The following is a 27,386-nucleotide window of genomic DNA, read 5'->3' as shown; positions in this document are numbered from 1 at the left end:
GGTCTTCACCCTCATTCCCACGGTGAAGCAGGAGTACATGTACTGATGGTTGAACAGGGACTGGAGGCTGGACAGGAGGAACAACAGGAAGGCGAACATGAAGCCCTTCCACAGGTCGCTGTCCTGGTCACGCATGAACCCCAGGAGGAGGCTGGAGGGGGACGAGGAAAAACAGGGTTTAATGATGCTGGAGGGGGACGGGGAAAAACAGGGTTTAATGATGCTGGAGGGGGACGGGGAAAAACAGGGTTTAATGATGCTGGAGGGGGACGGGGAAAAACAGGGTTTAATGATGCTGGAGGGGGACGGGGAAAAACAGGGGTTTAATGATGCTGGAGGGGGATGAGGAAAAACAGGGGTTTAATGATGCTGGAGGGGGATGAGGAAAAACAGGGGTTTAATGATGCTGGAGGGGGACGAGGAAAAACGGGTTTTAATGATGCTGGAGGGGGACGGAGAAAAACAGGGGTTTAATGATGCTGGAGGGGGATGAGGAAAAACAGGGGTTTAATGATGCTGTGTTAGAGAGACAAACTGACTGAGATGTACTTCAGTCATTTGGGCTGTATACTGCGACACACCTGTTTTGATGCACAGGGCCCATATACTCTCTCCTGGGTCAACGTAGTGTCCTACCTTTGACCAGGGCCCATACACTCTCTCCTGGGTCAACGTAGTGTCCTACCTTTGACCAGGGCCCATACACTCTCTCCTGGGTCAACGTAGTGTCCTACCTTTGACCAGGGCCCATACACTCTCTCCTGGGTCAACGTAGTGTCCTACCTTTGACCAGGGCCCATACACTCTCTCCTGGGTCAACGTAGTGTCCTACCTTTGACCAGGGCCCATACACTCTCTCCTGGGTCAACGTAGTGTCCTACCTTTGACCAGGGCCCGTACACTCTGGGTCTCACCTGAGCACCTGTGGTATGGAGAACATGAAGGCGTCGTGGAAGATGAGGAAGAGGGTCCCTTTGAGGAAGAAAGGTCCGAAGCTCCGAGCCAGAACTCTGAAGAGACAGAACCCTGAGTTCTGTTCTTGTCTCAGCTTCTTCAACAGCTGGGTCTGTTCTGTCAGTTTAGGGCCTGTAGGACGGCAGTCAGACAGACTACAGTCCATTCTGGTGGAGGGAGAGAGAAACAGAGAGGAGGTTAGATATTAAACAACTGGGTCTGTTCTGTCAATTTAGGACCTGTAGGACGGCAGTCAGACAGACTACAGTCCATTCTGGTGGAGGGAGAGAGAAACAGAGAGGAGGTTAGATATTAAACAGCTGGGTCTGTTCTGTCAGTTTAGGACTCACCGTATGTAGGGTGTAGTGTGTAGAGTGTAGTGTGTGGGTTGTAGTGTGTAGGGTGTAGTGTGTAGGGTGTAGGGTGTATGGTGTAGTGTGTGGGGTGTAGTGTGTAGGGTGTAGTGTGTAGGGTGTAGGGTGTGGTGTGTGGGGTGTAGTGCGTAGGGTGTAGTGCGTAGGGTGTAGTATGTAGTGTAGCAGTCTTACTGTTGTAGTTTAGTACACTCCCTGGCCCAGTCTTTCTCCAGGTCTGCTATGATACAGTCTGAAGTGTCTTCTTCTCTAAGACACCAAAGATCCTCTGCCTGCAGGGGAGTACGATAACCCCTAATAACCAACCTGAGAGAGGGGAGGAGGAGGAGGGGGGAGGAGGAGGAGGAGGACAGGAGGAGGAGGAGGGGGAGGAGGAGGGGGAGGGAAGGAGGAGGAGGAGGAGGAGGCGGGAGGAGGAGGAATAGGAGAGGAGGAGGAGGAGGGGAGGAGGAGGAGAAGGAAGAGGATGAGGAAGGAGGAGGAGAGGAGGAGGAGGGGAGGAGAAGGAAGAGGGGAGGAGGAGGAGGAGAAGGAGGAGGAGGAGGAGGAGGAGAAGGAAGAGGGGAGGAGGAGGAGGAGAAGGAGGAGGAGGAGGAGGAGGAGAAGGAAGAGGGGAGGAGGAGGAGGAGGAGGAAGGAGGAGGAGGGTAGGATGAGGAGGACGAGGAGGGAGGGGAGGGGAGGGGAGGGGAGAGAGGGGGGGGAGGAGGGAGGGGGAGGAGGGAGGAGGGAGGGAGAGTGAAAAGGAGATTAATTAAAAGCATCTGATAAATGGCATATATTGATTATTCAGTTTCCCCTATAATTACACATCTCATATCCATCATTGTAACAATTTAAGGCTGCCCAGTCTTACCCTCCAAACCACCAGAAGAGCATCTTAGAGAGGAAAGAGGCGTCCTCTACTGGACAGGGGTTCTGTAGGGTATAACACACAGGGTCTTAGGCCCAGATTCATTCAAAGCACCTTCTACCGCTGAGAAAGCACCTTCTACCGCTGTGAAAGCACCTTCTACCGCTGTGAAAGCACCTTCTACCGCTGTGAAATCACCTTCTACCGCTGTGAAAGCACCTTCTACCGCTGTGAAAGCACCTTCTACCGCTGTGAAATCACCTTCTACCGCTGTGAAAGCACCTTCTACCACTGTGAAAGCACCTTCTACCGCTGTGAAAGCACCTTCTACAACTGTGAAAGCACCTTCTACCGCTGTGAAAGCACCTTCTACCGCTGTGAAAGCACCTTCTACTGCCGTGAAAGCACCTTCTACCGCTGTGAAAGCACCTTCTACCACTCTGAAAGCACCTTCTACCCCTTTTACAGAACCTTCTACCGCTGTGAAAGCGCCTTCTACCACTGTGAAAGCAACTTCTACCACTTTGAAAACACCTTCTATCACTTTGAAAACACCTTCTATCACTTTGAAAGCACCTTCTACCCCTTTTACAGAACCTTCTACCGCTGTGAAAGCACCTTCTACCACTGTGAAAGTACTTTCTACCACTGTGAAAGCCCCTTCTACTGTTTTGAAAGCCCCTTCTACTGCTGTGAAGAACCTTCTACCGCTGTGAAAGCACCTTCTACCACTGTGAAAACACCTTCTATCACTTTGAAAGCACCTTCTACCCCTTTTACAGAACCTTCTACCGCTGTGAAAGCACCTTCTACCACTGTGAAAGCACCTTCTACCACTGTGAAAGCACCTTCTACCACTTTGAAAACACCTTCTATCACTTTGAAAACACCTTCTATCACTTTGAAAGCATCTTCTACCCCTTTTACAGAACCTTCTACCGCTGTGAAAGCACATTCTACCACTGTGAAAGCACTTTCTACCACTGTGAAAGCCCCTTCTACAACTGTGAAAGTACCTTCTACTGCTGTGAAAGCCCCTTCTACCGCTGTGAAAGCGTGTTTTACCACTGCGCACTGAGCTACCCACAATACGCCGTGTAAAGGGCATTTCCCCAACCTTCGCAGAGATCCCCATTCATGATAAATGCTGCAGCTGTTGGCTCAAGGGTAAATTACCTTTAAAAGTCACTTCCTACATGGCCTGAACAAGAGCCATGTGTGTGTCTGTCAATGCAGTCTGGATTGAATCCTGGCCTTGGTGTCTTCGTGTAACCCTGATTCTATTCAAATGAATATAAAGCTGATTACTAAAAAGCACATCCTTTAGGATTTCTAACCTCACTCCTACCTTTTTGTTGCTGTGTTTGTCTGTGTTTGTCTGTGTTTGTCTGTGTTTGTCTACATTTGGCTGTGCTGGGTACCTGTCTGTAGGTGTGTGTGTCTCTGCTGGGTACCTGTCTGTAGGTGTGTGTGTCTGTACAGGAGTGTTGGTCAGAGAAGCAGCTGAGGATGAGCTGGGTCAGCTGCAGGGAGAAGTAGACGAAGAATGCTATGAAGCGCATCGCGTCTGTGAAGAACCCCTACATCACAGGAAGAGGGTGATTGGTTATTGACAGAATGTGTGTGTGAGAGAAAGAGCGAGGGAGCAAAAGAGAAAGAGAGAGAGAGAGAGAGAGAGAGAGAGAGAGAGAGAGAGAGAGAGAGAGAGAGAGAGAGAGAGAGAGAGAGAGAGAGAGAGAGAGAGAGTGAGAGTGAGAGAGAGAGAGAGAGAGAGAGAGAGAGAGAGAGAGAGAGAGAGAGAGAGAGAGAGAGAGAGAGAGAGAGAGAGGCTGAGGGAGAAGGAGAGGGAAAGGGAGAATGGGGGGGGGGGGGGGAGGTTCCCATATTACAATTCTGAAGTGCCCTCGACCACCACGGCCAAACACATCCTCCTGTTTCACATCCTGTACTTTCAGAGATCTAATGGTACTCTCAGTGTTCCAACTGTACTCTCAGTGTTCCAACTGTACTCTCAGTGTTCCAACTGTACTCTCAGTGTTCCAACTGTACTCTCAGTGTTCCAACTGTACTCTCAGTGTTCCAACTGTACTCTCAGTGTTCCAACTGTCATCTCAGACTTCCAACTGTACTCTCAGACGTCCAACTGTACTCTCAGTGTACCCACTGGACCTAAAGCCTGTAAACCTGACTGGTTCCTACTGGACCTAAAGCCTGTTAACCTGACTGGTTCCTACTGGACCTAAAGCCTGTTAACCTGACTGGTTCCTACTGGACCTAAAGCCTGTTAACCTAACTGGTTCCTACTGGACCTAAAGCCTGTTAACCTGACTGGTTCCTACTGGACCTAAAGCCTGTTAACCTAACTGGTTCCTACTGGATCTAAAGCCTGTTAAACTAACTGGTTCCTACTGGACCTAAAGCCTGTTAACCTAACTGGTTCCTACTGGACCTAAAGCCTGTTAACCTGACTGGTTCCTACTGGACCTAAAGCCTGTTAACCTGACTGGTTCCTACTGGACCTAAAGCCTGTTAACCTGACTGGTTCCTACTGGACCTAAAGCCTGTAAACCTAACTGGTTCCTACTGGACCTAAAGCCTGTTAACCTGACTGGTTCCTACTGGACCTAAAGCCTGTAAACCTGACTGGTTCCTACTGGACCTAAAGCCTGTTAACCTGACTGGTTCCTACTGGACCTAAAGCCTGTTAACCTGACTGGTTCCTACTGGACCTAAAGCCTGTAAACCTGACTGGTTCCCACTGGACCTAAAGCCTGTTAACCTAACTGGTTCCTACTGGACCTAAAGCCTGTTAACCTGATTGGTTCCTATTGGACCTAAAGCCTGTTAACCTGATTGGTTCCTACTGAACCTAAAGCCTGTTAACCTAACTGGTTCCTACTGGACCTAAAGCCTGTTAACCTGACTGGTTCCTAATGGACCTAAAACCTGTAAACCTGACTGGTTCCTACTGGACCTAAAGCCTGTAAACCTAACTGGTTCTGCATTCAACAACGCCACATTGTTTGTGAATGTTTGTATGTGTTAAACCAAGAAAGTCAGCCACCTAAACCTCACAATTCATCTACTGTAACAGATATGATATGTTAACTCAATGAAACCTGAGACTAGACTAACCCGCCCAGGATAAACCGATAGTAATTACATACCCCAACCCTCCGTATGCCACATATATATTGTAGATCATTCATAGCGTGAGATTTAGGGCCACATTTGTGTGAGGGAACCAGATGTTGATTGCTGTGTGTGTTGGCGTAATGAGAGAGGGCGAGAACAGCAGAAGACGGATGGAGAGATAAAGAGATGGAGGAGAGAGTAGATGGAGGAGAGAGAAGATGGAGGAGAAAGCAGATGGAGGGATGACTGTGGACCCACAGACTGGAAAAGCCTCCACTGCCCACAGCAGGGTAGACATATAGACCTCACACGCACGCACGCACGCACTCACGCACGCACGCACGCACGCACGCACGCACGCACGCACGCACGCACACACACACACACACACACACCTCTTCTATGATCTGCTGTATGTTGGCTCTGAGTGGAACGAGGGAGCAGACCACTGCCAGAGTCCAGAAGAAGAAGAGAAGAACAGAAGAACGACATCCCTTCATCCTCTCCCACTGGATCACACACACTGCCAGGAGCTGGAGAGAAAATGAGGAGAGAGATGGATCACACACACTGCCAGGAGCTGGAGAGAGAATGAGGAGAGAGATGGATCACACACACTGCCAGGAGCTGGAGAGAGAATGAGGAGAGAGATGGATCACACACACTGCCAGGAGCTGGAGAGAGAATGAGGAGAGAGATGGATCACACACACTGCCAGGAGCTGGAGAGAGAATGAGGAGAGAGATGGATCACACACACTGCCAGGAGCTGGAGAGAAAATGAGGAGAGAGATGGATCACACACACTGCCAGGAGCTGGAGAGAGAATGAGGAGAGAGATGGATCACACACACTGCCAGGAGCTGGAGAGAGAATGAGGAGAGAGATGGATCACACACACTGCCAGGAGCTGGAGAGAGAATGAGGAGAGAGATGGATCACACACACTGCCAGGAGCTGGAGAGAGAATGAGGAGAGAGATGGATCACACACACTGCCAGGAGCTGGAGAGAGAATGAGGAGAGAGATGAGATGGAGAGATGGAGACATTGACCAGAAGAGATTTAAAAATATATATATATTTTTATGAATAAGAAAAATATTAATATTTATTGAATATTCAAAACATACAAATATACTTGCAGTGAAGCCGCTCAATAACCACATCATACCAGTCATCCAACAGATTCCCATTCAGAGCGACACACAGAACCATCCAGAGTCAATGCCCTGCTCAAGGGCATGTTGACCGATCTACCACCAGGCCAAAAAACGTGAACCCGAACCCTCCAAGATCCCCCCACAGTTCCCCAATAGCTGTCCCTCAACCAATCGAGACCCCTCCCACAGTCCCCCCCCCCCCCCCCCCAGGAATAAAAATCTAATAAAAAATACGATTAATTCCATTCCCCCCCCCCAATAATCCCCCAATGCACCAACAACCAAGAAGAGACTTAGCGGAAAAGATTGACCAGAAGAGATTGTGGTTGTGTTTGTTTTTGTGCGTGTGTGTGTGTGTGTGTGTGTGTGTGTGTGTGTGTGCGCGTGTGTGTGCGTGTGTGTGTGTGTGTGTGTGTGTGTGTGTGTGTGTGTGTGTGTGTGTGTGTGTGTGTGTGTGTGTGTGTGTACTGTATGCGTGTATTTATAAAGCTCCTTAACTGTAACGTGTTAGACTGTGGTGTCTGCAGCACCAACCACGGCTATGGATAATTCACAGTTTGTGTTGTCTGTCTGTGTCTGTTTCCCTAACTGATGGGACCTTGTCCCTGACACACTTGGCTCCGGCTCAGGGTTCAGTTTGTCAGGGTGGTCCTACTTCAGTATGTGTGTCAGGGTACAGTAGGTAAGTTATTCTGGGGCAGCTCTCCTTCTAACTCTCTCTCTCTCTTCTTCTCTCTCCACATAACTTTATCTCTCTCTCTCTTCTTCTCTCTCCCTGACTACCTTTATCTCTCTCTCTCTTCTTCTCTCTCTACATAGAAGAAGACATAAAGTTATCTCCCTGACTACCTTCATCTCTCTCTCTCTCTATCTCTCTCTCTCCACTCTCTCTCATGAAAGACCATGTGTTGGTGTATCCCTCCCTCCCTCCCTCCCTCCCTCCCTCCCTCCCTCCCTCCCTCCCTCCCTCCCTCCCTCCCTCTCCTTACCATAGTAAGGCTGCATATAACAGGGCTAAGCAGGAAGACCATGTGTTGGTGTATCTCTGCACTCCCTCCCTCCCTCCCTCCCTCCCTCCCTCCCTCCCTCCCTCCCTCCCTCCCTCCCTCCCTCCCTCCCTCCCTCTCCTTACCATAGTAAGGCTGCGTATAACAGGGCTAAGCAGGAAGACCATGTGTTGGTGTATCTCTGCACTCCCTCCCTCCCTCCCTCCCTCCCTCCCTCTCCCTACCATAGTAAGGCTGCGTATAACAGGGTTAAGCAGAAAGACCATGTGTTGGTGTATCCCTCCCTCCCTCCCTCCCTCCCTCCCTCCCTCCCTCCCTCCCTCCCTCCCTCCCTCCCTCCCTCCCTCCCTCCCTCTCCTTACCATAGTAAGGCTGCGTATAACAGGGCTAAGCAGGAAGACCATGTGTTGGTGTATCCCTCCCTCCCTCCCTCCCTCCCTCCCTCCCTCCCTCCCTCCCTCTCCTTACCATAGTAAGGCTGCGTATAACAGGGCTAAGCAGGAAGACCATGTGTTGGTGTATCTCTGCACTCCTCTCCACCAGCACGTAGAACACCTCTAGGAAGCCAAAGGATACCAAACACAGACCCAGCACCTACAGAGAGGGGACAGGAGTTAGTTTAAACACAAACAACGAGGGGATTATAAACACAAGTACAATAAATATCCTGATCAGTATGTAGACGCAATGTTCTGTCAGATGGTAGCAGGATATAGATGTAATGTTCTGTTAGATGGTAGCAGGATATAGATGTAATGTTCTGTCAGATGGTAGCAGGATATAGATGTAATGTTCTGTTAGATGGTAGCAGGATATAGATGTAATGTGTCAGATGGTAGCAGGATATAGATGTAATGTTCTGTTAGATGGTAGCAGGATATAGATGTAATGTTCTGTTAGATGGTAGCAGGATATAGATGTAATGTTCTGTCAGATGGTAGCAGGATATAGATGTAATGTGTCAGATGGTAGCAGGATATAGATGTAATGTTCTGTTAGATGGTAGCAGGATATAGATGTAATGTGTCAGATGGTAGCAGGATATAGATGTAATGTGTCAGATGGTAGCAGGATATAGATGTAATGTGTCAGATGGTAGCAGGATATAGATGTAATGTTCTGTCAGATGGTAGCATGATATAGATGTAATATGTCAGATGGTAGCAGGATATAGATGTAATGTTCTGTTAGATGGTAGCAGGATATAGATGTAATGTTCTGTCAGATGGTAGCAGGATATAGATGTAATGTTCTGTTAGATGGTAGCAGGATATAGATGTAATGTTCTGTTAGATGGTAGCAGGATATAGATGTAATGTTCTGTTAGATGGTAGCAGGATATAGATGTAATGTTCTGTCAGATGGTAGCAGGATATAGATGTAATATGTCAGATGGTAGCAGGATATAGATGTAATATGTTAGATGGTAGCAGGATATAGATGTAATATGTCAGATGGTAGCAGGATATAGATGTAATATGTCAGATGGTAGCAGGATATAGATGTAATGTTCTGTCAGATGGTAGCAGGATATAGATGTAATGTTCTGTCAGATGGTAGCAGGATATAGATGTAATGTTCTGTCAGATGGTAGCAGGATATAGATGTAATGTGTCAGATGGTAGCAGGATATAGATGTAATATGTCAGATGGTAGCAGGATATAGATGTAATGTTCTGTCAGATGGTAGCAGGATATAGATGTAATGTTCTGTCAGATGGTAGCAGGATATAGATGTAATGTTCTGTCAGATGGTAGCAGGATATAGATGTAATGTTCTGTCAGATGGTAGCAGGATATAGATGTAATGTTCTGTCAGATGGTAGCAGGATATAGATGTAATGTGTCAGATGGTAGCAGGATATAGATGTAATGTTCTGTCAGATGGTAGCAGGATATAGATGTAATGTGTCAGATGGTAGCAGGATATAGATGTAATATGTCAGATGGTAGCAGGATATAGATGTAATGTGTCAGATGGTAGCAGGATATAGATGTAATGTTCTGTTAGATGGTAGCAGGATATAGATGTAATGTGTCAGATGGTAGCAGGATATAGATGTAATGTTCTGTCAGATGGTAGCAGGATATAGATGTAATGTGTCAGATGGTAGCAGGATATAGATGTAATGTGTCAGATGGTAGCAGGATATAGATGTAATGTTCTGTTAGATGGTAGCAGGATATAGATGTAATGTGTCAGATGGTAGCAAGATATAGATGTAATGTTCTGTTAGATGGTAGCAGGATATAGATGTAATGTGTCAGATGGTAGCAGGATATAGATGTAATGTGTCAGATGGTAGCAGGATATAGATGTAATGTGTCAGATGGTAGCAGGATATAGCTGTAATGTGTCAGATGGTAGCAGGATATAGATGTAATGTTCTGTCAGATGGTAGCAGGATATAGATGTAATGTGTCAGATGGTAGCAGGATATAGATGTAATATGTCAGATGGTAGCAGGATATAGATGTAATGTTCTGTTAGATGGTAGCAGGATATAGATGTAATATGTCAGATGGTAGCAGGATATAGATGTAATATGTCAGATGGTAGCATGATATAGATGTAATGTGTCAGATGGTAGCAGGATATAGATGTAATGTGTCAGATGGTAGCAGGATATAGATGTAATGTTCTGTCAGATGGTAGCAGGATATAGATGTAATATGTCAGATGGTAGCAGGATATAGATGTAATGTGTCAGATGGTAGCAGGATATAGATGTAATGTGTCAGATGGTAGCAGGATATAGATGTAATGTTCTGTCAGATGGTAGCAGGATATAGATGTAATGTTCTGTCAGATGGTAGCAGGATATAGATGTAATGTTCTGTTAGATGGTAGCAGGATATAGATGTAATATGTCAGATGGTAGCAGGATATAGATGTAATGTGTCAGATGGGAGCAGGATATAGATGTAATGTGTCAGATGGTAGCAGGATATAGATGTAATGTTCTGTCAGATGGTAGCAGGATATAGATGTAATGTTCTGTCAGATGGTAGCAGGATATAGATGTAATGTTCTGTCAGATGGTAGCAGGATATAGATGTAATGTTCTGTCAGATGGTAGCAGGATATAGATGTAATGTTCTGTCAGATGGTAGCAGGATATAGATGTAATGTTCTGTCAGATGGTAGCAGGATATAGATGTAATGTTCTGTCAGATGGTAGCAGGATATAGATGTAATGTTCTGTTAGATGGTAGCATGATATAGATGTAATGTTCTGTCAGATGGTAGCAGGATATAGATGTAATGTTCTGTCAGATGGTAGCAGGATATAGATGTAATGTTCTGTCAGATGGTAGCAGGATATAGATGTAATGTTCTGTCAGATGGTAGCAGGATATAGATGTAATGTTCTGTCAGATGGTAGCAGGATATAGATGTAATGTTCTGTCAGATGGTAGCAGGATATAGATGTAATGTTCTGTCAGATGGTAGCAGGATATAGATGTAATGTTCTGTCAGATGGTAGCAAAGGGTGGCTACTTTGAAGAATCTCAAATATAAAATATATTTTGATTTGTTTAACACTATTTTGCTTACTACATGATTCCATATGTGTTATTTCATAGTTTTGATGTCTTCACTAATATTCTACAATGTAGAAATTTGTAAAAATAAAGAAAAACCCTTGAATGAGTAGGTGTGTCAGTTAGAATATACATATTACTTATTTATTGTTGATTCCCAAATATTCTGCTACATGTACGACAGTTGTCTAAATTCATTTCCATTGTGTTTTACTTTTCAAAGGCTTAATGGGTGTAACCTCACTGAGAAATGCTGTGAAGCCTTGGCCTCAGCTTTCAACTCAACCTCCTCAAACCTAAGAGAGCTGGACCTGAGTGACAACAACCTGCAGGATTCAGGAGTGAAGCTGCTCTCTGCTGGACTGGAGAATCCACACTGTAAACTGGAGACACTGAGGTCAGTAGTCTGTATTAGTTCACTAAAGGGGATAGTTCATCATGTGATCTACAGGTATTTATAGAGGACAATTAGTAGGCTGTCATTGTAAATAAGAATTTGTTTTTAACTGACTTGCCTAGTTAAATAAATAATATCAGAGTAATCAGCTGAATTTAAATGTCATAGTTACCTGACTGCTGTTTGGAAGAGGAAGAATTACACAATATATTGATATTATTTATTTTTATTTTCAAGATGCTTTACTTGCTGAAGTCAAATGGTTTTAGTTATATAATCATGTGATTGTAATATTATTTTTATCAGGTCATTTTTTTCAATGCAAATGTCTGTTGAGTTTGCGGAAGACACACACCTGCCATTTCCCCTTTCACCACTAGAGGGTGTAAATATGTGATAAACTCTACAGGTTGTCACGCTGTCTGATCACAAAGAAAGGCTGTGCTTCTCTGGCCTCAGCTCTGAGGTCCAACCCCTCCTACCTGAGAGAGCTGGACCTGAGCTACAATATCCCAGGAGACTCCGGAGTGAAGCAGCTCTCTGCTGGACTGGAGGATCCACACTGGAGACTGGAGAAACTCAAGTATGTGGAGAGGGTTTGTGAAGTTTGTGTCTATTCATGTGTGACATGGACAGTTTTGGTTCAGGGTTCCTGGGTTAGTTATAACTATTTAATTAGGGGCACCACATTCACTGGGGACGTTCTGAAATTGCATTTCTGCCCCCCCCCAGTTTTACACGGTGTGCTTTAGGACCATGTGGACGCCTCCATGTGGTCGGGTCGGCTGTTTGGAGTGTTTATACAACTGGGAAAATATATATATATGTCCCCCCCACTTCTAAAACCAAAGTTGAGCCCCTGTATTTAATATCCAATAAACAATATTTGTGTGTGGTTGTGTGTAGTTGTGTGTGTGGTTGTGTGTGTGGTTGTGTGTGTGGTTGTGTGTAGTTGTGTGTGTGGTTGTGTGTGTGGTTGTGTGTGTGGTTGTGTGAGTGTGTGTGTGGTTGTGTGTAGTTGTGTGTGTGGTTGTGTGGTTGTGTGTGTGGTTGTGTGTGTGTGTGTGGTTGTGTGAGTGTGTGGTTGTGTGAGTGTGTGGTTGTGTGAGTGTGTGGTTGTGTGAGTGTGTGTGTGGTTGTGTGTAGTTGTGTGTGTGGTTGTGTGAGTGTGTGTGTGGTTGTGTGAGTGTGTGTGTTTTACTGAATCACTGTTCTGCTTCTTGTGCAGTGTTGACCCCTGTGGAGAGTACTGGCTGCTGAAAAAATGTAAGTGTTGACTGCTGTGAAGAAAATGTGAAATGTGTTATTAGTGATGAAACAGGAAATAGCATAACCTCAGAGTCATTGTCAAATTACTCAACTGTTGACCTACGTGGTCAGATGAAATATAAGCCGCCATCTTAAGGAAGTGGAATCAGACCCACTGGGCACAGACATCAGTTCAACGTCTAGTTTTGATTGATGTTCGGTTAAGTTATCGACTAACCTGAATTCAACATGAAATCAACAAAGAATGTTACCCTGTCAGTGGATTTAGTTTAAAAGTTAGATGAAAAAATCCAAAATTCCCAAATCCAGTCAGTTTTCCACGTTGATTCCTCACATGTATTATTTTGTTGTTGAAATGACAAGGAAACAATGTTGATTCAACTAGTTGTTGCCCAGTGGGAAATACTGTATAGGCTTGCATACAAATGGTCATATAAAATACAGACTGTAGATTAAAAGATGATAAATGAAACACTAAAAAACATATTATTTACAAGTATTCTCTTTTCTTTTTAACTATTTTTATTGTTTCAGTACATAGTCAATATACTCAATATTTAATCATTATTTAATTATTATTAAATAATTATTATTTATTTATTATTTCATTCCATCCAGTGCAGTCTGTCAATTAGATGTATTATTCAATGAATAAATGCTCCTCATTAAAGACCTTGATGTTTAACATTATGATGATCGTGATTTCTAATATTGGTCTTCCCTATCAGATGCCTGTGATGTCACACTGGACCCGAACACAGCACACAGAAACCTCTCTCTGTCAGAGGGGAACAGGAAGGTGACGTGGGGGAAAGAGGAGTGGCTGTATCCTGATCACCCAGAGAGATTTGAGGACTGGCCACAGGTGCTGTGTAGAGAGGGTCTGACTGGGCGCTGTTACTGGGAGGCAGAGATGAGTGGGGGAGGGGATGACATAGGAATGACGTACAGAGGAATCAGCAGGACAGGAAACACTGATGACAGTAAGCTTGGATGCAATGACAAGTCCTGGAGTCTGAGCTGCTCTGATTACGGTTACGCTGCCAGGCACAATAAGGAGAGAACGGACATACCTGCCTCCTCCTCGTCCAACAGAGTAGGAGTGTATCTGGACTGGCCGGCCGGCACTCTGTCCTTCTACACTCTGTCCTCCTCTGACACACTGACCCACCTGCACACATTCACCTCCACATTCACTGAGCCCCTCTATCCAGGGTTTTGGGTTGAAATAAACTCCTCATTGTCCCTGTGTGAGGTAAAAACCTTTAGTTAGTAAAGGACGGTTCTTGTTGTTATTGATTGGTGTTTGTAAATCATGTTTATTTAGTCAAATTGTTGATGTTACAGTCCTGATTCTGTTTGAACTCAATAACACTGAATGGAACTTTCCTGGTACACATTTGGCCAGATAAAGACAAATAAAGCTTTCTTTTTTTTTTAAACATAAAAGAAGAATGACAGTTAAAGTTGAAGTCTGTAACGGTGAAACTGCCACGTTTGTTAACGACATTAGAACAACAGAGGTCACTTCAAACAACGAAAACAGTTTATTCCCTCAGACATCATTTCACAACAGCAGAGTCTGGACTACCGTTATGTCCCCCATGATGCTGGTGTGATATAACAGCAGAGTCTGGACTACCGTTATGTTCCCCATGATGCTGGTGTGATATAACAGCAGAGTATGGACTACCGTTATGTTCCCCATGATGCTGGTGTGATATAACAGTAGAGTCTGGACTACCGTTATTTTCCCCATGATGCTGGTGTGATATAACAGCAGAGTTTGGACTACCGTTATTTCACAATCCCAGCTTTAAGTAAATGTGGTACAGTGTTTGGTGAAAAAGTATTGCCTCTTCCACAGAAACTGAACTGCCATCACACACACACACACACACACACACACACACACACACCCACCCACACCCACACCCACACACACACACACACACACACACACACACACACACACACACACACACACACACAATGAATGAATGAATGTGTCCGGAACATAAACGTACCACACACTCATTAATGTAGTATGGGTGATCTTTCTATATGAATTACTATGCTGTTACTAAGCAGTAATGTATTACGGCAGTGTTATGTTATGGCACCTAATAGGAAGTGCCGCACGAGATGTTTTTACTAAACAATACTAAACTGTTACTCCCGTCTCCTGCCTGGTGATTTTTCTCCACGACACAAATGTTACAACAAACACTGTGAGACAGATCAAAAATAGCTGTTCATACAGGTCTTCTAGACATGAGGAAAAGACAGGGAGCAGAACCTCAACATAAACCGTAAGTTGCTGTTCATACAGGTCTTCTAGACATGAGGAAAATACAGGGAGCAGAACCTCAACATAAACCGTAAGTTGCTGTTCATACAGGTCTTTTAGACATGAGGAAAATACAGGGAGCAGAACCTCAACATAAACCGTAAATTGTTTATTGAACATTCATTAAACATATTTTCTGTGTTTGTTTGTGTGATCTGGTTTGTCTATACCAGTGGTCTGTCTATACCAGTGGGCTGTCTATACCAGTGGTCTGTCTGCACTGCTGGTCTGTCTATACCAGTGGGCTGTCTATACCAGTGGTCTGTCTGCACTGCTGGTCTGTCTAAACCAGTGGTCTGTCTATACCAGTGGGCTGTCTATACCAGTGGGCTGTCTATACCAGTGGTCTGTCTATACCAGTGGTCTGTCTATACCAGTGGTATATATATATATACCAGTGGTCTGTCTATACCAGTGGTATATATATACCAGTGGTCTGTCTATACCGGTGGTATATCTATACCAGTGGTCTGTCTATACCAGTGGTCTGTCTATACCAGTGGTCTGTCTATACCAGTGGTCTATATATACCAGTGGTCTGTCTATACCAGTGGTCTGTCTATACCAGTGGTATATATATATACCAGTGGTCTGTCTATACCAGTGGTATATCTATACCAGTGGTCTGTCTATACCAGCGGTATATCTATACCAGTGGTCTGTCTATACCAGTGGTATATATATACCAGTGGTCTGTCTATACCAGTGGTATATCTATACCAGTGGTCTGTCTATACCAGTGGTATATCTATACCAGTGGTCTGTCTATACCAGTGGTATATATATACCAGTGGTATATATATACCAGTGGTCTGTCTATACCAGTGGTCTGTCTATACCAGTGGTCTGTCTATACCAGTGGTCTGTCTATACCAGTGGTATATATATACCAGTGGTCTGTCTATACCAGTGGTATATATATACCAGTGGTCTGTCTATACCAGTGGTCTGTCTATACCAGTGGTATATATATACCAGTGGTCTGTCTATACCAGTGGTCTGTCTATACCAGTGGTCTGTCTATACCAGTGGTATATCTATACCAGTGGTCTGTCTATACCAGTGGTATATATATACCAGTGGTCTGTCTATACCAGTGGTCTGTCTATACTAGTGTTATATCTATACCAGTGGTCTGTCTATACCAGTGGTATATATATACCAGTGGTCTGTCTATACCAGTGGTATATCTATACCAGTGGTCTGTCTATACCAGTGGTATATATATATACCAGTGGTCTGTCTATACCAGTGGTATATATATACCAGTGGTCTGTCTATACCAGTGGTATATCTATACTAGTGTTATATCTATACCAGTGGTCTGTCTATACCAGTGGTCTGTCTATACCAGTGGTATATATATACCAGTGGTCTGTCTATACCAGTGGTCTGTCTATACTAGTGGTATATCTATACCAGTGGTCTGTCTATACCAGTGGTCTGTCTATACCAGTGGTCTGTCTATACCAGTGGTATATATATACCAGTGGTCTGTCTATAGCAGTGGTATATCTATACCAGTGGTCTGTCTATACCAGTGGTATATATATACCAGTGGTATATATATACCAGTGGTCTGTCTATACCAGTGGTATATATATACCAGTGGTCTGTCTATACCAGTGGTCTGTCTATACTAGTGTTATATCTATACTAGTGTTATATCTATACCAGTGTTATATCTATACCAGTGGTCTGTCTATACCAGTGGTATATCTATACCAGTGGTCTGTCTATACCAGTGGTATATATATACCAGTGGTCTGTCTATACCAGTGGTATATCTATACCAGTGGTCTGTCTATACCAGTGGTCTGTCTATACCAGTGGTTCTGTCTATACCAGTGGTCTGTCTATACCAGTGGTCTGTCTATACCAGTGGTCTGTCTATACCAGTGGTCTGTCTATACCAGTGGCCTGTCTATACCAGTGGTTCTGTCTATACCAGTGGTCTGTCTATACTAGTGGTCTGTCTATACCAGTGGTATGTCTATACTAGTGGTCTGTCTATACCAGTGGCCTGTCTATACCAGTGCTTCTGTCTATACCAGTGGTCTGTCTATACTAGTGGTCTGTCTATACCAGTGGTCTGTCTATACCAGTGGTCTGTCTATACCAGTGGTATGTCTATACCAGTGGTCTGTCTATACTAGTGGTATTTTTATACCAGTGGTCTGTCTATACCAGTGGTCTGTCTATACCAGTGGTCTGTCTATACCAGTGGTATATATATACCAGTGGTCTGTCTATACCAGTGGTCTGTCTATACCAGTGGTCTGTCTATACCAGTGGTATATATATACCAGTGGTCTGTCTATACCAGTGGTTCCTAACTGTGAGGACCCACATCTGGGTTGTATCTCTCGCAAGTGTCTAGGTGGGGTCACATCACGATGACCTTTTTAGTGCATCGTTAAACTTAATTTCATTATTATACAGTCAATTTCTTAATATTGGTCAGAAGAACCCATACCACACCCATAAATCTGGAATCAGTTTGCTGTTTCTACCAAAAGAGTTTTATTAATAAATGTTTGACGTATTATTTGGTCTGTGTTTTTTCACCTCTCTACTGAGTCGTTTGTACAGTTGTAGTTTTAAAGGAGAATAAACCCTAGCTGTCCGGTCTCTGGTATAAAAGGGTTGAGAAACACTGTTCTAACAGGTCCTGACTCCTGGGATCGTATTGTTAGTAAATTAAAGTTAGTTAATTAAAGGTTAAAAAAAATCTATAATAATAATTGTATTGTCAGCAGGGATGGGTACATTACAAAATAGAACTACAAAACAATACAAAGATCAATGTATCAAAATAAACTACAAAATACTTGTATTTTTCTGTGTATTTAATTAAAATGCATGTATTTTGTATTTTAAAATAGGCCCCACCAGCAACAACCCTCTCAGTAATGGTAACAGAAACAGTTGACTTGCTCTGACTGTGATACAGTATGTTGCTGTTTATCTGCCTTTAATGCACTGAAGTCACTCTGGATAAGAGTGTCTGATAAATGACCAAATGTATTAGTGAAAATGAACATACCAAAATGAAATGCAATGTGCTAGGGCAAGAAACTAAAAAGTTCCCCCCTTCAGGGTCCCCAGGACCAGGACTAAAGGACACTGATCTACAGTATGGTACAGTAGCTTTCCCAGAAGCCTGGTTACAGTATGGTACAGTAGCTTTCCCAGAAGCCTGGTTACAGTATGGTACAGTAGCTTTCCCAGAAGCCTGGTTACAGTATGGTACAGTAGCTTTCCCAGAAGCCTGGTTACAGTATGGTACAGTAGCTTTCCCAGAAGCCTGGTTACAGTATGGTACAGTAGCTTTCCCAGAAGCCTGGTTACAGTATGGTACAGTAGCTTTCCCAGAAGCCTGGTTACAGTATGGTACAGTAGCTTTCCCAGAAGCCTGGTTACAGTATGGTACAGTAACTTTCCCAGAAGCCTGGTTACAGTATGGTACAGTAGCTTTCCCAGAAGCCTGGTTACAGTATGGTAGAGTAGCTTTCCCAGAAGCCTGGTTACAGTATGGTAGAGTAGCTTTCCCAGAAGCCTGGTTACAGTATGGTACAATACCTTTCCCAGAAGCCTGGTGCAGCTCTTGGTGGAGGGATGGATCCACCTTCCATATCAATCCTGGTGTCCCCAGACTCCCTGGGGGCGATGCCCTGATACATAATTACATTTTTCTCATGGGTGGAATAGCCCGCCTCTTTCAGGAAGATCCCCAATAACATGTCCGCGCATGAATGGCCACATATGATCATGAGCAACTCCCTGCTGATGCAATATGTGTTGAGTGGGGCGAAGTTACTCAGGTCCTCGTGCTGGGTCACATAGACCTTATCCACTATCCTGTCTGAACGCTGATAAATGACCAAACTGTTTGTGTGAGAATGAACATACCAAAATGAACTGCAAAGCACAATGGCTGTTGTTATTGGCCCTACTTCGGGGCAGAGCTCATTAGAATAATACTCAGCATGCTTTGCGATAGTTTTTACATATTACAATTTTTTATTTATTTTATTTATTTTACCGTTATTTTACCAGGTAAGTTGACTGAGAACACGTTCTCATTTGCAGCAACGACCTGGGGAATAGTTACAGGGGAGAGGAGGGGGATGAATGAGCCAAACTTAGTCCATTTAGCAGACACTCTTGTCACACCATAGTGCCATCAGACCTCTGATACCAATGCAGGGTGAAAGGGGGCCACAAAATGGTGAACAGCTATCAAAAATGGCACCGAAAGTATTTTGAGAATACAAATTACAGCTCTCTAAAGTATCTTGTTACAAAATACATTGGAGTGTAGTTCAGCCCATTGTAATACACATTACTAAATACTCAGCAGTAATTGAAATACATGTAACAGAAATAGGCCTACTGCCCATCTGTGATTGTCAGTATTATCAATCAATCAATCAAATGTATTCATAAAGCCCTTTTTACATCAGCAGATGTCACAAAGTGCTGTACACAGAAACCCAGCCTAAAACCCCAAACAGCAAGCAATGCAGATGTAGAAGCACGGTGGCTAGTTAAGAACAGCTGACATTGTTGTTCTGTGTCCATGGCAACACAGTGTGGACAGAGCCACTCAACTTATCTTTTTCACACACAACTTTTCAACCCTAAAAGCGTTGCAAGAGATTTAGTAGGGTGTTTCTCAACCATTGTTCCGTGGACCTGCGCCAGTCAGTGGGATGGTGTTTCTCAACCATTGTTCTGTGGACCTGCGCCAGTCAGTGGGATGGTGTTTCTCAACCATTGTTCCGTGGACCTGCGCCAGTCAGTGGGATGGTGTTTCTCAACCATTGTTCCGTGGACCTGCGCCAGTCAGTGGGATGGTGTTTCTCAACCATTGTTCCGTGGACCTGCGCCAGTCAGTGGGATGGTGTTTCTCAACCATTGTTCCGTGGACGTGCGCCAGTCAGTGGGATGGTGTTTCTCAACCATTGTTCCGTGGACCTGCGCCAGTCAGTGGGATGGTGTTTCTCAACCATTGTTCCGTGGACCTGCGCCAGTCAGTGGGATGGTGTTTCTCAACCATTGTTCCGTGGACCTGCGCCACTCAGTGGGATGGTGTTTCTCAACCATTGTTTCGTGGACCTGCGCCACTCAGTGGGATGGTGTTTCTCAACCATTGTTCCGTGGACCTGCGCCAGTCAGTGGGATGGTGTTTCTCAACCATTGTTCTGTGGACCTGCGCCAGTCAGTGGGATGGTGTTTCTCAACCATTTTTCCGTGGACCTGCGCCAGTCAGTGGGATGGTGTTTCTCAACCATTGTTCCGTGGACCTGCGCCAGTCAGTGGGATGTTGCTGGCCGGTCCCTGAGATGATTAACTGACACCAGTGGGGATTTTAGCATGTAAATCTTGGTGGGATAAACTCGACAACAAAACAATTGGGATGCATGCCAGGAAAGCCACTGCACAACACAACACTACACTAAATAATACATTAGTTGCACTATAATGATGACAAACGGGGCCCACAAACTGTTAGGGCCTACATAAAGCTGTCCCAACAGCAGAGTCCCAACAGCTTACCACTGCTACACCTGGCTATCAGAGGAGTCCCAACAGCAGAGTCCCAACACCTTACCACTGCTACACCTGGCTATCAGAGGAGTCCCAACAGCAGTCCCAACATCTTACTGTTACACCGGGATATCAGCGGAGACTTGTCTGGCAGCGAAACAGTTCATTCAGCCTCATTTACTGCCTTTTTAAAAAACATAGCTGATATGGCTGACTTGCTTAAAAAATGTGGTTTCTACTGACAATTGAGATGTACAAACTATGCCATAAGGGGACGATGAGCAGATAAGATGAGCAGATAAGAGGCAATTCGTAATTTCGATTAAGACATTAATGAGCGAGCTAGGACGGACGTAGTCAATATAACGATTTGTTTAGCACTTTTGAAATGTACAGGAAAAGAATTCCAAACATGGGCCGTTCTTACAGTATTCTCCTTGTACACCAAGTCAGAACCATAGAATAAATAAAGGGGGCATATAAGCAGACAATGAAATCTCTTATAATATTTGATGATGACATTTTTCTTAAACGGGCTATAGGCTACATGTGCACCACCAAGTCAGAACAGTAGTCAGAATTAAGATGGGTAAATAGTTAACTAAGTTATGAGGGGGAAAGGGACTGAGTTAGATGACCGTTCAAAACGTATTTTCCCAGTCGGAGCTCGTTTTTTCCCCTGAGTTCCCAGTTGTCTTGAACTCATTAAAGTCTGAGATTTCCCAGTTCCGAGTTTCCAGTTGTTTTGAACGCAGCAGAAGTCACGCTTGATTGACAGCATGGCCAATGTTGAATGTTTATCCTTTTAAGCTTGGAAAGGAGACCCTTAAACCCAGACTTTGATCACACACTCTGTCCACTGAATAGCAGGCTAGTGATTGCTTTGCAATGCTGCAGTTAGCAGCTGATTCCTTCCAAACCACTCGTTGTTGAATTTGCGATTTCCAACTTGTTGTGTGATGTTTGTGTCCAATGGACGATGAGCACCGATGTTTTATCTATAATTTCTCTTCATAATTTCTCTTCATATGACAAGGGTTGAAAAAGATTTGCCAGTAGATTGTCAACTTGATTCACGATGATGACTGCTAGCTAAGATTTTGAAGGTATGATGTTGACAAGATTAGTCCAATCAAAGCTACTGATAGATATAACAGGATTTTACATAATTTGATCTGTGGCCAATGACCTTAAGCCTTGTTGGATGGGCACTTCTAATGGGGTGACAACTAAAGGAGTTCATTAATTGAATTAATTCTAAGGGGCTTGAATTTTTGAGCTCTCCCCGTAGATTTTGCGATGACATGATGTCTCCATGAGTGACAGAACTCTGAGCCAATCACGGCGCAACTAGAGAAGATTGCCAACCCCTATATTATATATTTCTCTGTCTGCCCCTCCACCACAGAAAGCACTGAGCTAGGCTGAAACACCTGCATTTTGGAGCTGCTTTACTCAAGAAAGCAAAAAAGAGACCATGTTTGTATGCGGCTTTATTAACTCAATACCGTTTTAAAGTTTTTTTGTTTTTTTTACATTGTTTGCAAACTGACATGTGACACGTATTAATGCCAAAATAACATGCAAAACAGGCAACAACAAAAAAGGTGGGGCTCATAACAGGCCTTGAATAACGGGTCGCCACTGACTGACGCTAATGCAGTCAGTTCTATAGTGCTAGTTTGAATGTAAACATTCCCCCGAGGAGGTGAAACCATAGCTCACCGGCCCCTAAAAGGAGAAAAGGGTTGAGCCCTTGGCTGTAGCTCAAACATCTGGGCCCGTATTCTAAAAGCGTCTCAGACTACTGCTGGTCTAGGATCAGGTCCCCCTGTCATTGTAATGTCTTTCATTAGGATTGTAAGGATTAGAACTGATCCTAGATCGTAACACTGATTCAGAGATGCTTTATGATATGTTAGGTTGCGTCAATCGAATCTGGTGTCGGAACAGAGTATGACACTGAGTCACCGAATATGTTCTTGCTGAACTTTTATTAAGTATAATCAAACGATAAAAGATGAAGTATAATAGATGTAATAAATGCAATCTTCGTGTACACGGGCTCAATGCAACACCTCGCAGGGCAAGCAGAGAACTGGTCTGTTCCGCACAAGATTCTTCTCAAATACTCTGACAGAAATAGTTCCCGCTTCTGAGCTGGCCTATCAGAGTAGAGGCTGAGTGTGGTTTAGACTTGCTCAGCCTATCGTTGGCGCACAGGCTGGTCCCAGCCCCCAGGCGCTTCAGTTGGCAGGCGTAATTGTTGCTGTGCAGATTATCTATGTGATCGCACCCTAGAGACTGCTGCCGCAGGCTCAGGTCCTGTTTTCGTGTTCCAACCTAAAATTGACTGTTTGCAACACTTCTTCTATGCATGTGTCAATAGCTCAATATACCGTTTCCGCCCGAGCTTAACCACAGCCTTTCAGCTAGTCACACTATATGGTGCACGACACACTATATGGTGCACGACACACTATATGGTGCACGACACACTATATGGTGCACGACACACTATATGGTGCACGACACACTATATGGTGCACAACTTGTCAGCTTTAGCTCAAACACTAACCTGCATAGCAAAACTAAACATATTCTCAATTCCCACAGATACGAGGTGGCAGAAAGTAGGGAATGTGTGGTATGTAACACAGCCCAGGCCAAGACTGGATAACTTTCAGTTTCATTTCCTGAGATCTTCATGGTGAGTCCTGCCCCCAGAGTAATTTATCACACACACACACACAGACACACACACAGACACACACACACACACACACACACAGACACACACACAGACACACACACACACACACACACACACACACACACACACACACACACACACACACACACACACACACACACACACACACACACACACACACACACACACACACACACACACACACACACACACACACAGCAAAGCTTGCAGATCATCCAATCATCTTCTCACACAGCCTCATACAGATCTACACGGACACCGAGCACCAGAAAATAGAGATTACATTTATTTTAAAACACCAGGTACAGTAAAAACACATGTAAAAACATGTGCTTTTTTGTGATCTAGTCTGTCTTTACTAAACCTGTTAGATCTAGTCTGTCCTTACTAAACAAGTTAGATCTAGTCTGTCCTTACTAAACAAGTTAGATCTAGTCTGTCCTTACTAAACAAGTTAGATCTAGTCTGTCCTTACTAAACAAGTTAGATCTAGTCTGTGATGTATATTTTTGTAGGTTTGCTCTCTAGGAAGGAATATGCCTGAATCTAGCTCACAATTAATAACTTGATACTTTATTTGATCTAATCTGAGTTCATCTAGGTCTGCTCTAATCTGAGTTAATCTAGGTCTGCTCTAATCTGAGTTCATCTAGGTCTGATCTAATCTGAGTTCATCTAGGTCTGATCTAATCTGAGTTCATCTAGGTCTGATCTAATCTGAGTTAATCTAGGTCTGCTCTAATCTGAGTTCATCTAGGTCTGATCTAATCTGAGTTCATCTAGGTCTGATCTAATCTGAGTTCATTGAGGTCTGCTCTAATCTGAGTTCATTGAGGTCTGCTCTAATCTGAGTTCATTGAGGTCTGCTCTAATCTGAGTTCATTTAGGTCTGCTCTAATCTGAGTTCATCTAGGTCTGATCTAATCTGAGTTCATCTAGGTCTGATCTAATCTGAGTTCATCTAGGTCTGATCTAATCTGAGTTCATCTAGGTCTGATCTAATCTGAGTTCATCTAGGTCTGATCTAATATGAGTTCATCTAGGTCTGATCTAATCTGAGTTCATCTAGGTCTGCTCTAATCTGAGTTCATCTAGGTCTGATCTAATCTGAGTTCATCTAGGTCTGCTCTAATCTGAGTTCATCTAGGTCTGCTCTAGTTTGAGTTCATCTTGGTCTGATCTAGTTTGAGGTCATCTAAATCTGATCTAATCTGAGGTCATCTAGGTCTGATATAGTTTGAGATCATCTAGGTCTGATCTAGTTTGAGGTCATCTAAATCTGATCTAATCTGAGGTCATCTAGGTCTGATATAGTTTGAGATCATCTAGGTCTGCTCTCCAGTCTTGAGTTTATTGTTTATGTTCAGATACAACAACAGTTATAATCTAACTAGCTAAGGACATGATTCAAAATCTATTACATCTATTTTTACACTGAGTGTACAAACCATTAGGAACACCTTCCTAATATTGAGTTGCACCCCCTTTTGCCCTCAGAACAGCCTCAATTCTTCAGGGCACGGACTCAAGGTGTCGAAAGCGTTCCACAGGGATGCTGGCCCATGTTGACTGCAGTGCTTCCACTGTTGTGTCCAGTTGGCTGGATGTCCTTTGGGTGGTGGACCAATCTTGATACCCACAGGAAACTGTTGAGTATGAAAAACCAGCAGCATTGCAGTTCTTGAAACACTAAAACCGGTGCGCCTGGCACGTAATACCATACCCCGTTCAAAGGCACTTCAATATTTTGTCTTGCCCATTCACCCTCTGAATGGCACACATTCACAATGTCTCAATTGTCTCAAGGCTTAAAAATCATTCTTTACCCAGGTCTCCTCCCGTTCATCTACACTGATTGAAGCAGATTTAACAAGTGGCATTAATAAGGGATCATATCTTTCACCTGGATTCACCTGGTCAGTCTATGTCATGGAAAGAGCAGGTGTTCCTAATGTTTTGTTCATTCAGTGAAAATGTTAATCCATAATAATAAAGCATTACTATCAAAATGTATTATATTTTAATAAGTTTACTAGAAGCCTGACAGATTGTGGCTGAAAATATATCAACAATTTTTTTCTGCATTAAAACATGGTACGGTAAGAGACAGATTTTACTTTCTGTTTATGACAGTTCAATTTTAACTTTAACAGGTATACTTTTTTTAACGGTTTAAACCTTGCATTCATTGTCATATAGTTAATTATTTTATTTCCCTTAAGTTTCATGTTCCTGGATCCTTCTGGAGATTGTATTTCAAATTTAACACATGAATCATCCAGGCTTTATCCCAAATGACACGTTCCACAGCAAGAAAACCAAAAATGTCACTGAAACAGAAAGAGGAACTAACAAAGAGTCAATGACAGCAACCAGAACGACACCGGTGGGGTTTTAGGGGGGGGTTCTGAAAAACTTAAAGACATGAAGCAAACCAAAAAGTGGAGCAAAATGAAAACAGGGAAGATTAGATAAAGGATTGTTTGTCTAGAACTGAAAATAGGGAGAGACAACTAGAGGAGTTAACCCTCCACATCTACCAAGACAACTAGAGGAGTTAACCCTCCACATCTACCAAGACAACTAAAGGAGTTAACCCTCCACACCTGTAAAGGCAACGAGATGAGTTAACCCTCCACATCTACCAAGACAACTAAAGGAGTTAACCCTCCACATCTATCAAGACAACTAAAGGAGTTAACCCTCCACATCTACCAAGACAACAAAAGGAGTTAACCCTCCACATCTACCAAGACAACTAAAGGAGTTAACCCTCCACATCTACCAAGACAACTAAAGGAGTTAACCCTCCACATCTACCAAGACAACTAAAGGAGTTAACCCTCCACATCTACCAAGACAACTAGAGGAGTTAACCCTCCACATCTACCAAGACAACTAAAGGAGTTAACCCTCCACATCTATCAAGACAACTAAAGGTGTTGACCCTCCACATCTATCAAGACAACTAAAGGTGTTAACCCTCCACATATATCAAGACAACTAGAGGAGTTAACCCTCCACATCTATCAAGACAACTAAAGGAGTTAACCCTCCACATCTATCAAGACAACTAGAGGAGTTAGCCCTCCACATCTATCAAGACAACTAGAGGAGTTAACCCTCCACAACTACCAAGACAACTAGAGGAGTTAACCCTCCACATCTACCAAGACAACTAAAGGAGTTAACCCTCCACATCTACCAAGACAACTAAAGGAGTTAACCCTCCACATCTACCAAGACAACTAGAGGAGTTAACGCTCCACATCTACCAAGACAACTAAAGGAGTTAACCCTCCACATCTACCAAGACAACTAAAGGAGTTAACCCTCCACATCTACCAAGACAACTAAAGGTGTTAACCCTCCACATCTATCAAGACAACTAAAGGTGTTAACCCTCCACATCTATCAAGACAACTAAAGGTGTTAACCCTCCACATCTATCAAGACAACTAAAGGTGTTAACCCTCCACATCTATCAAGACAACTAAAGGTGTTAACCCTCCACATCTATCAAGACAACTAAAGGTGTTAACCCTCCACATCTACCAAGACAACTAAAGGAGTTAACCCTCCACATCTATCAAGACAACTAAAGGTGTTAACCCTCCACATCTACCAAGACAACTAAAGGAGTTAACCCGCCACATCTATCAAGACAACTAAAGGTGTTAACCCTCCACATCTACCAAGACAACTAAAGGAGGTAACCCTCCACATCTATCAAGGCAACTAAAGGAGTTAACCCTCCACATCTATCAAGACAACTAAAGGAGTTAACCCTCCACATCTATCAAGACAACTAAAGGAGTTAACCCTCCACATTACCAAGACAACTAAAGGTGTTAACCCTCCACATCTACCAAGACAACTAGAGGAGTTAACCCTCCACATCTATCAAGACAACTAGAGGAGTTAACCCTCCACATCTACCAAGACAACTAAAGGTGTTAACCCTCCACAACTACCAAGACAACTAGAGGAGTTAACCCTCCACATCTATCAAGACAACTAAAGGTGTTAACCCTCCACATCTACCAAGACAACTA

The 27,386-nt window shown here is 43.7% G+C and overlaps 2 protein-coding genes across 2 annotated transcripts in view; one reads left to right on the top strand and one right to left on the bottom strand.

Moving 5' to 3' along the window:
• LOC120038410 (multidrug resistance-associated protein 1-like) overlaps positions 1-11,163 on the bottom strand; it is an 85,635-nt gene extending 74,472 nt beyond the window's left edge. Inside the window, exons 1-3 of the mRNA XM_038984175.1 lie at positions 11,128-11,163; positions 7,951-8,076; positions 5,711-5,848 (exon numbers count right to left, since the gene is read on the bottom strand). Of these exons, the coding sequence (XP_038840103.1) occupies positions 5,711-5,848; positions 7,951-8,076; positions 11,128-11,163 (300 nt within the window). The remainder of the gene's footprint in view (positions 1-5,710; positions 5,849-7,950; positions 8,077-11,127) is intronic.
• The window catches only part of LOC120038419 (NACHT, LRR and PYD domains-containing protein 12-like), a 127,657-nt gene extending 113,690 nt beyond the window's left edge, over positions 1-13,967 (top strand). Inside the window, exons 4-7 of the mRNA XM_038984185.1 lie at positions 11,252-11,425; positions 11,835-12,008; positions 12,654-12,691; positions 13,423-13,967. Coding sequence (XP_038840113.1) covers positions 11,252-11,425; positions 11,835-12,008; positions 12,654-12,691; positions 13,423-13,967 — 931 coding nt within the window. The remainder of the gene's footprint in view (positions 1-11,251; positions 11,426-11,834; positions 12,009-12,653; positions 12,692-13,422) is intronic.
• Positions 13,968-27,386: the final 13,419 nt, after the last annotated feature.

This window comes from Salvelinus namaycush, unplaced genomic scaffold (assembly GCF_016432855.1).
Source record: "Salvelinus namaycush isolate Seneca unplaced genomic scaffold, SaNama_1.0 Scaffold22, whole genome shotgun sequence".
Taxonomy (NCBI): Eukaryota; Metazoa; Chordata; class Actinopteri; order Salmoniformes; family Salmonidae; genus Salvelinus; species Salvelinus namaycush.
Note: the sequence above shows the minus strand (reverse complement) of the source record. Positions and strands in the feature narration are given on the sequence as shown.